The sequence below is a fragment of the Anneissia japonica genome, unplaced genomic scaffold (genome assembly GCF_011630105.1).
Source record: "Anneissia japonica isolate Jap-2015-1 unplaced genomic scaffold, ASM1163010v1 scaffold287759_len370742_cov166, whole genome shotgun sequence".
Classification (NCBI taxonomy): Eukaryota; Metazoa; Echinodermata; class Crinoidea; order Comatulida; family Comatulidae; genus Anneissia; species Anneissia japonica.
Window position 1 is genome coordinate 99673 of NW_022698619.1, and position 10892 is coordinate 110564.

The 10892-nt window shown below is 33.8% G+C and overlaps 1 protein-coding gene across 1 annotated transcript in view; it reads left to right on the top strand.

Annotated features, from left to right (window-relative positions):
* Positions 1–3250: 3250 nt before the first annotated feature.
* Positions 3251–10892, top strand: part of LOC117102683 (RANBP2-like and GRIP domain-containing protein 5/6) — a 33841-nt gene continuing 26199 nt past the window's right edge. Inside the window, exons 1-4 of the mRNA XM_033243062.1 lie at positions 3251–3429; positions 5476–5701; positions 5854–5963; positions 10567–10629. Coding sequence (XP_033098953.1) covers positions 3358–3429; positions 5476–5701; positions 5854–5963; positions 10567–10629 — 471 coding nt within the window. The 5' untranslated portion in view covers positions 3251–3357. The remainder of the gene's footprint in view (positions 3430–5475; positions 5702–5853; positions 5964–10566; positions 10630–10892) is intronic.

Genomic DNA, 10892 nt, shown 5'->3' on the forward strand with positions numbered 1-10892 from the left:
TCGTTTTATGGTGTTAGTTTTTATTTTATTAATTTTGGGTACTTCGCAAAGTACGCAATGTCTATTACATCTGATTTTTTTTTCCGCGAGCTTGTTCAATGCTGCAATTTGATTTGTGAAAAGTTATAGCAATTCAAAATTTACGAATTTTATAAAATTTCATGTTCTTATGTAACATTAATCTGTCATTTTGACAATGTTGGCATAAGGTGCCGAGGACGAACATTTGAGTATATACGGAACATGAACGACAATTCACCACAATTTTGGTAAAATTAATGTTGAAATGAAGAATATATTTCAGTCTAATGTTAGTGCAAAATATCATTAGGAGGCCTCTGTAATCACCGCACGACGCGCGACTAACATGACAACTAACACGCGCGTGGGTAAATCGTCACGTACGCTGATGGTTTATGGTCTGGTTGCTATGGTTTTTGTGACGTTCAGCGTGTAGGGACGCACGTACGCCTAGAATGTCGATGCCAGAGTTTTAACCTTTAATGTCCTTTTGTTGAATTACCTTGCTTACACTTTCGTTGGGAACCCAGGCGTTGGGCATGATTCTGGTGCCAACTCTGGTACCAATAAAAAGATACATTAATTTTAAACATTAAAATGCTCGTAAATTAAACGAATCAGAACCTCCAATGACAGTCTGACACATTTAGTTTTTGCTGCTTTAGCCTACCATCACTTTTTTCTAAGAAATATAAAATATTTCACATAAAAGCCCTTCTACTCTGAACTCGGAACTGGATCAATCAAGGTAAAATTTAAAAAGAATAAAATTCGTGGATTAATGCAAATTTAAATGCCTCTTGCAACTGTTTTGCATTTGATAATTTGTGAAATGTTTCTAGTTCGTTCTGATTTATTTGCTCTGCTTTAAAACTTACCGTACTATTCAAATACTGAATTTGATTGTTCATGTTATACAAAACAGTTTCAAACTTGATATATTCTATATTTGACGAATTAAATGGGAAATTATACAGTAGGCATATTCCTTGCAACAATTGCTTCATAAGGCCTTAAATTTCAGATTAGGCCCTATATAGGTCTACTGTACATTTTTTTTTTATAGGAAACAATGGAACTGTGGACTATTCACAGATAAATTCTCATGTGTTATTTAGACCTTGTTGTGGTTCCCAGACATTACAAATCTTTATTTTCGCTGTAAATAGCATCTTGACGTTGTGCTTTAGTTTTAAAATGTCTCTTTGTGTAGATCAAATTCGGTGTTAACAACATAAGGGTTTCCTCCGTTCGGACGGCGAGATTAAAGAAAGCTAGCTTCTAACAGAATTGTAATTTGGGAGTGCATGAACTTGAAAAAAAAAATTAGAGGTATAAACCAATCCAACAAGTTATCAATACGCGTAGTGGTTGGGATATTAATTTGATCACTATCAAATTGAGTTTATACAAAATGTATTTTAATTTTAGCCTACAGTGTTCAGTTAGAGCATGGAAAAAGAAAATAGTTACAGCATGTGTGCGGCATGTTTGGAGCACCTTTCCCGTGTAAGGGGATCTGTTAGAGATTTAAAGGAACTATTTAATATCAGTTTTCTCTATCTACGGCTCTGTTTAATATCAGAGCCGTAGATAGAGAGAGTTTGGCCAACTCGGTTTCAATCACGTGACTTACACCGGCCATGTTGTCACCAAAACAAAACAACGCGATAGGGTAGGAAGTTAGCAGTTATTATAGATGATTNGACTAATGCTATATAATGTGAAATACCGTTATGTTGGGTTTGGGTTGCTGCAATCGATCCAACAAAGAAACAAAAATGTATTAATTTCCTTAAATTCCAAAAAGGAGGAGGATTTGGGATTTTATTTTAACTTTGTATGGCGATCGAAAAATCTCGCTATCCACGTAGTAAATTAAATAAGGCATGTACTGCCCGCCCCACTTTAATATATATCCACCTACTACTACTAGGCCTAGACAGGCCTAAATTTTGGTACTTCTTCGGCCGAACACCTTAAGGTAGTACTTAAATCAGCTTAATTACGATAATAAAAAAAAAAAGGAAGAATTTTCAAGCAGCAATGATTTATAAAAAGCTACAATGTTGCGCTTTGCTGTTAAATTATATAAAATTTACAGAAAGCTACATGAAGACTAGTATCAGTGGTAGCTTAAATTATAATTAAAATTGAATCCTCCAATAAAATTAAAGTTTACGAAGTCATAGGCCTAGAGGCCTAGATACAATTAGAAAACTTTCATGTTATTAATATTTTTATCATTCATTTACAGGCGAAATTAATTATCGCCGACGATTCACAAACCTACTCTGTCTGCACAACCAACCTTTCTCCTGCAGTGTTGACTCTTCTTAGGAGCCTCATTCTATATAGAGTAGGCTGCTAGCAACTAGGTATAGGCCTAGATGATAGACTTTTAAAACAAAAAGAATCGTCCTCACTTTATCTTCTCGAAATAATACAGCACGTCACTGATTAATTAATTCCAAAGTTAGGTAAATATGATTATACAGTATATGATATTTACAATGATATGTTAAAATCCCATAATTGAATTGTCCTCATGAACAGAATAATGAAAGAAAGTTTATGCAGCATCTTTGTTTTATAAAATGTTATAAAGCTATACGCGTGCACGCTGTTTGGTGACAACATGGCGCCCATGCGCCAAGTTGGCCAAACTCTCTCTATCTACGGCTCTGTTTAATATACTGCAATAGCGCCCTCTTTTGAGGCAAAGCAGTGGCTGGAAACAGGGTTGCCATTTGGCCTTTTTGACGGCCAGATTCCTCAAATCTGGCCGTATAAAAATTTGTCTGGCCGTAGCATTTGAAAAGTCACGGCCAAACTATATTTGGCCGAATTTGGCCGAATTTTTGAAAAGCTTACATTTTTTTCAATATAGGTCTAATATAACGTAGACTTGTTTTGAATATTTTGTTTTTGTTAGCTTAAATTCTATACGGTATTTGATTCTAATCTTGTACCTTTGTTTGTACTTGCACTAAACACTTAATATGTTCCCCGATTCAGCCGATTTTACGTAAGGGAGTTTATTTAAAAGAAAACAGTTACATTTAATAAATTAAATTGATCGGATGAAATATATTGTTTATAAGGTTTATCCTCGTTTAAGCTTTACGAAGACAGTTCATTGCAAGTTTGTACCATATTGTGTGTCTTTGTATACTGTCTCTTATACACATCTAGATGTGTATAAGAGACAGATTATAAAGTCCATGATGATGAGAAGATTCGAAAATACGATTATTTTGAATTGAGAATTTCGTAACTGTGACGATATCGTGATATTATTTTGTCGTATTTTTCGAATATTCAACAATGTAAAATATGTCACGGTCCAAAGTAGAGATTGATAACTTTATTATTTCTTTCAGAAGAAAAGCAAAAAGCGAACAAGAGGTACTTCATTCTTGATAATTGTTTTGAAAGGAAGGGAATGTAATGCTAGGCTAGGCCTAGCATTTGCTTGTTGGCGCGCGGCCGTTGGCTTCTTTGTGGCCACCTGCACAACTGTACTTAACGTGTTATCAATACTGGCTTGCCTAGCTAGGCGTAGCCTGGGCTATTATTGTAGTAAAATTTGTTTGATTTCTTGCTCATGGTAGGCAGATGTAATGCAGTATGACACAGAGATTGAAGTGCAACATTTTGTCAGCCTGGCATCCAAATAATTTTCACATTATAATAGGCCTAGATAGATACTAAATATTAGGTAGGCCTTCGACTTCGCTTTAATTGTTGAACGGATACTTTGCAACCTCCAATATTCAGGAAACTTGTGAGCATCCATTGATATGGGAACCATCCAATTCGAGTGGACGCCACTTTGAGCGCGAATTTTACTTCGAGCGCGAATTTTACTTCGAGCGGATGCTAGTTCGAGCGGAAAGAGATCCATTTGTGCAAACAACAACTGTACGGATTACTTGAAAATTTTCTATTTTGAGCTAACTTGAATTCCGCCGAGGCTCAAGCTTTGTCTGGGAGCAAAGGAAAACGCCCTGGTGTGAAAACTTACATGATGTCATGTCAGTCATTATTACTGTATTGTTGATAGTCTTGTCAAACTACACCAATGTTTTATTCACTTTCTGACACCTATCTATGTAAATTATAGTTTAAATTTCTATGGTGAATATTCAATTAAAGTTACTACTAAATAAATATAAATCATGAATTTTGGACTACAAATACAATTACAACGTAATTCAAATACAAATGTAATTTGCTTTTTCAAATAAAAAACCCCAAGTTTGAATGACAGTCTTGGTAAATCAAACTACTAGACGGCCGCTAACAAGCACTTACTGTAGGCCTGCTATAAAACTATTGAAGTGCGCACGTTTCATTCTGAATTCAACGTTTTTGTCTCCAGTTGGGGTTTTCTATAAATTTTAAAAAGCAATATATATTTGTACTGTAATTTACTTTGTTGTAATTGTATTTGTAGGCAATTAATTTACGATTTATATATATAAATGGGAATAACTAATTTAATGGTTATTCACAAAAATAAATTTAAATTAATTTTTACATATCTAGGTGTCAGAAGGTGCACAAATCATTGGTGTAGTACTGTAGTATGACAAGACTATCAACAGTACAGTAAAATAGTGACATCATATCAAGTTTCTCACAATTCACCATTCGTTATGATTCAAAACCCACTTATCTTAAAGAAAGAAAAACAATTACGAATGACTTAGAGTACTGAAGATAAATAAATAATTATTTTTATGAGCGTAAATTGTTAACCTCAAAATCAATTAAATACGACTTCTATAAATAAGGCTAAAGGCTTCTCCTCTGGAACCCACCAGGGTTTTTCCCCTGGCTCCCAGGACTAAAGCTTGAGCCTTGGCCGAAATCAAATTTTTAGCTAAAAATAGGACATTTTTAAGTATATTCATACATAACTTGCACAGGCCGCTGTTTCGCATAAGTGGATCTTTTTCCGCTTGAACTAGCATCCGCTCGAAGTAATTTCTGCTAAAATTGACAGGTTCCTGTAAACAACTGCTTCAAGGGGTGTTTAAATTTATATTTAAAGTTATACAGTTATTAATTTAATTATTTTATTTGTTTATTATTATAGTCTTTATTTTTTAATAATTACATTTTAAAATTTAGAATACTTAAGCTTGTTCAGGAGACTCTGAAAATGTGCACACAAATTGGCTCTGATTTTTGACAGATTCTGGGCCTGAAGTTATTACCTGCACAGGCCTTATTTTACACTCTAGGGTTTTGCTATAGTTCAGTAGTCCTAGCCTGTACAGTAGCCTACAGTATTTGTGAAGTTTGGAAACATGTATTTGAGGCTTGGTTTGTGCGGCAGATAAGAGGTTTAGACCCTGCTCATATTGCCACTAGTTGAATGTGAGTAGGATACTACATACAAAAATTATAGGATAAATAATATTTAATTTTTTCTTTATTAATTAGATTCAACTACGTGGATTCCAATTTGCCACATTTTACTGGGAAGCTAGGGAGTATGTTCTTGGTATAAAATGGGCACAGAGCTACCTAGCAGTAAAGCACAATGATAACAGAGCTCATAAGTTACTTGGCAACTTGTATGAGGGGGTGAAGGATTATGGCAAAGCAATTGATTGTTACAAGAAATCATTGGAGTTAAATGACACTCAAAGAGAATTGATACTAAGAAGTAAGTAATTTGCATTTGTATTAACAAACAGTAAAATATATAATATCGGTACTGCTGTGGCTAACATCTCTAAAATTGACTTTCTTTATGTCACTGTGTTTTATGTGGTTTTGAGCATTTAAAATTAAAATAATTGATGTTACTTTTTTTAGTTGCATCTCTTGGTTGTACCATTCCAAATTATGATGTTGAAAAGTTGCGATATTGGGTTGAGAGGGCAGAACGATTCTATCCCACTCACATCAATGTTCATAAAATTAAGGTAAGGATAAAATACATGGTTCAGGGTTGTAGAAAACTAAGGTTGGTGGGTGATAACATTGGTGAATAAAAATAATAAGAGTGGATTTTTAAGGAGGGTTAATAATGGTGGGTGGAGGCAGTACCATTGAACTGTGCCTCTTCCATGTTTCATCACTATTGCTATTAAATTGATAAACTAAATATCAGTATTATTAAACAGGGATTAGAATAATAACATCAGTGATGATAATAGTGAAATGTAATAATTATTATTAATATGATAATCTGATTATTATTTCTCTGTACAGTAGAACCCCTCATTTACGTATGGGATGGGCCCAGAGGTGTTGGTAAAAATCATTTGTACGTAAAATCGGGGTTGTGTGAAATTCCTATGTATTTACACTACCGATATGCTAGGCTAGGCCTGGACTGAAATTTTGTTGGATTGGAGCCAAAACTCCAACTTGCGCTCAAAAGAAATTCAAAATAAAGATCATAATAATGTATAGTACTATGCATACTGTAAATGTGAATACAAACTTCATTTCCTCTTTCTCAGGCAATAATATGACTTATCTTCTAGCTTACGAACAAACACATTAAACAGGGATTAGAATGCTAATATCAGTGATGATGATAGTGAAATGTAATAATTATTATTTTTTCTGTACTTTAAAAATATCACTTTTTAAAAAAATAAAATTGTCTGAGAAGTGTTTGAGAAGCTTAATGAAATTATTTTGTTCTAAAAATACTGCATCTAACCGTGAATCCAGCCCTGTAAAAGTGCAAGTGTTGAGGGATAATCTGATGGTTACACGACTTCCTCTGATCTAGAATCTAACCCTTCTACGTTCTATTTCATTCACCTTGGAGAAGGGAGAAATATTTACTCAGTTGACATGGCTAGTAAGTAGCTACTCTGTTCACAGGAGCACAGAAATCCTTGTCTCTGGCTCAAGTGCATCTATACCATGTTTTAGTCAAGAGCTGGCATCATTGCTAAGATGTGTAACAACCCTTTTTTTTTCACCATTTTATCTTAATTTTTTAAATATGTAAATTAGTTTTTAGTTTTTCGTCAGACACCCTTTTTGTGCCTTAGAAAAATCAGTTGTACAACATTTATAATAAGAAATTTGTCGTTTGATAGTTGGCATGGCAAGTAATAAATATATTAATGCTTGCGGTACACCACGTATATTATAGTTCTGAAAAGAACTGTTTATTGTTGGTTAAGAATATCTTAATGTTTCAATTGAGTTGCTTTACTGTAGTTGTCTTTAACAAGAGAATAGTATCTGCAGAAATTTCAAGTCAGTGAAACTTATATGTTTTGGGTAGTGAGCTGATTAGTGGGAAACTAAACAATAACTGAGACTACTGTACATGTGTAAAGGCTAATACAAAAGCCAGAATTCACAGTCTGTGCAGAAGGGTGGGGCATGGTTAGAAAGCCAAGACAAAAAAAATTTGTTCTCTCTTGAGCCTGGCTAATGTGTAGGGATGTCCATTCAAAAGGCAGTTCAATTTTTTTTTTCTTGAAAGCATTGTAAATGTTTTCTGCAAGGTACTGTAGTCATGTCAGTTGGGATTTTACCCGGGAAAATGCTGCTATTTGAAATTGCGCATAAAGTTCGGAGTTAGCTTATACCCACAGTTAGCTTTTTCAGGGTTGTAGCTGTAAGGGTGGGTGATTAAGGATTGCCAATGGATTTGTGGAGGCCCATGAAATTAGCTGTAGTCTGGGTGTAAAACTAGGTAAATCTTTGCCCAACATAACTACTGCATGTTTATTCCTGCTTTTTTCAATTGGTTAAAAAGATTAATTTTTGTTTCAAAGTAATGTAGGTAATGTTTTGACATTGGTTGTTGACCTTGGCCATCCTCTTTATTTTACTAAGAGCTAATTATTCTTCTGTGCCTAACCATTATTTAATGTTGTTAATTGTCATTTTCATGAACATCCCATCGAATTTCCCCTCCAGAATAGTCGATCATAATATACAGTATGTATTCATATAGCAAACCTAATTATAATAAGCGGTCTCTAAATCAAACATTAGAGGTTCTTATGCTACTTATTCTTACTCTATTTTCCTATATAGTACCACAGTAGTGTCATCACAGCACCAGGTGGCACCCTCTGTTGCCAACCAGACGTTGGTTACCGTTTATTACGCATGAATGAATTCATAGGCTTTCTGGAAATGGCATTTTAAAATCTAATATTTTACAATCAAAATGTACTAAAAACACAAAAGCTCGCATTATGTTAGTAATCGAACACACATTTAATCAATTAAAATTTACAAAGAAAAACTAAGGTGCAACATCTTAATAATTACGTTAGAAATTAGGATCAGTGGTTTATCAGTGGAGAAAATGACGTCCACTTGAACGCTTTTTGCAGCGATAGCAACGGAGTAGTATCACATGGTATCGTGACGTAACATTGTAGTACTCTACGTATGCGAGTCTTATGACAGCTGAGTTAGAGAGAAAAATTCAGGCCATGGAATCAAGATGCTTCGGAAAGATTCTTGGCATCTCCTATAACGACCGCATCACAATTGAAGAGGTAAAGACGAACGATTAGGCCATACGAAGATCTACTGACCATTGTCAAGAAAAGAAAATTAATGTGGTATGGACAGGTATCAAGATCGTCCGGACTTGCCAAAACAATCCTGCAAGGAACTGTAGAAGGAGGCAGGAAGAGAGGTAGACAGAGAAAGAGATGGGAAGACAACATCACAGAATAGACAGGCTTTAAACTGAGCGAGACACTACAATGAAAGACAGAGGATCGAGAGGGATGGAAAGAACTGTTTGCCAACTGTAAATTTGACTGTGGGATGAACAGAACAAAACAGATACTACTTATTAATTTTGGAGCCAATCCACTTTTCATCATCCATGCTTTACAGATTCTCCCCAATTTAACCTGATTTTAATGTTACAATTTAGTTTGCCCTTCAAAACCTCAATGACTAATGTAATGTGAATGCGTTTGATTGCTAACTCATCGTTGTGGCCTAATTCTAAGTTTCCTGATCACTGTCGTTGAATCACTTTGATGCATTTGTTATCATTGTCTTATCGTTCATCAAAACTTAATTCGTTGAGTCATGATATTTGGCTGCCAGAGTTCAGTAATTAAAATTTAATATTGATTAGCTGGCCATCGAAGATCATGTCAGTGAATCCTATTCTATTTTTCATTGTGTTGTCGTCCAAACTGAAGGTTTATTTTTATGAATCATGATTCTTGTTGGAATACAATTAATCATGATTAAAAAATTAATTTCATGTTGTATAGTATAGTGAAAATCAGGGTCCCCGTGATCACAGAATACCAAGTCTGTTGGCTTCCTTCTCAATAAACTACAGTAATATATAACTTATAGTTATTAACGATAAGCTTGTCTTTCAATTCATTGAATTGTTATCGAAATTTAGGTCTTTTCCATTTCATTTCCCTCTTTACTGCATAGTTTTTGCTTCAGAATTTCAACATAAGCATCCCAAATTCTCATTAGCAATAACAAATATACAAGTGATGTTGTAGGTAAAAGTTGTATGTTCACAAATACAGTATCTATGTAATGTTTGTTAATTAGCTGTTACTGCAGTAAATTGCTGTTCATTCTGTTGAAAGGACATCTTATTCTCCCTCTTCAAACTCTAGCCTCAAAGACTTCTTTTTAAAAGCAAACTGTAGAAAATTAATATAAATCTTAAGATGCTGTGCAATAGAATTCATCAAGGGTAGAATGCATTGTCTTTAGTTTATTGACACGAACGCAAATGACCTCAGCTCGCTGGCGTGGTATTGCTTCAGATTCCACTGACAGATACTGCAATTGGATGATGTGATGTGATGTGTTACATTCTACTTCCATTTGTAATTATCTTATTAACACGTTTATAGCATTCTAAGAATGTAATCGTGTTGAGGCTTAACTGAGGGTGTCACTCTACTACATGTTTTAGACCACGTTCACGGCTGAAAAAATGTGCGATTGCATGACTGCTGGTCTGTGACATTGCGCATTTCCCCGGAGGCTAGCTGGACATAACATTTGGTGTAGGAGGCATTTATAATAACTTTTATGGTCGCAGCACAACCATTTTTTTCCCTCTAGTCCTGACCATGTAATCCCTTTGTATTGGAAACTAAATATCTGGCGTTCCAGTCAGTAACACAAGCAATGCTACTAATTTAGGAAAGACCTATTTTGTGTTTCTACAAGTAATAGTGAAAAAAAAAAATGTCTATACCATTGCCCATGGCAGTGTCAAATTAAAATTTATAAATAGAACATTGTACTGTATCATGAATTATAAATAATAAAAAATGAGATAAAAATGATTAAGTGTATGAATGAAAAGTACAACAATAATAATAATAATAATAATAATAATAAAGTATTAAAAATAAGATACTGTAGTAAATAAAAAAAATAAAATATAAAGGAAATATTAAAATTTAAAAAAATAAATAAAAATTATATTACTTTATTATGTAATACAATGTTATGAAGTTTTATGGGTTATTTTTTATTTTTTAGAAGCTAAGCAATACAAAATTATATTTTTACTTTTTTTTCCCACAGGAAAACATTTTCCGACGATCAGGAAAATTGCCAGATTATGAAATCTATCTTCGAAACAAACTGGTGAGTCTTTTTTTTTTTTTTTTTATCTTAGATGTTGTTCAGTAGTTGGAGCCATTGTTAATTTGTTGCCTTATATTATAATGAAAATGGTGGTAAATTAATAATGGTTTTTTTTCCTTCAAATTATCAGTTGAATAAATAAAAGATACGAAGTAATCAATTCAATTATTTAGTATATTCAAGTTTTTTTAATTTAAACGTTACATGGACAGTATATTTTTAGAGTGCCATACAATTCATATAACTGCCAATTCATCCTGTGT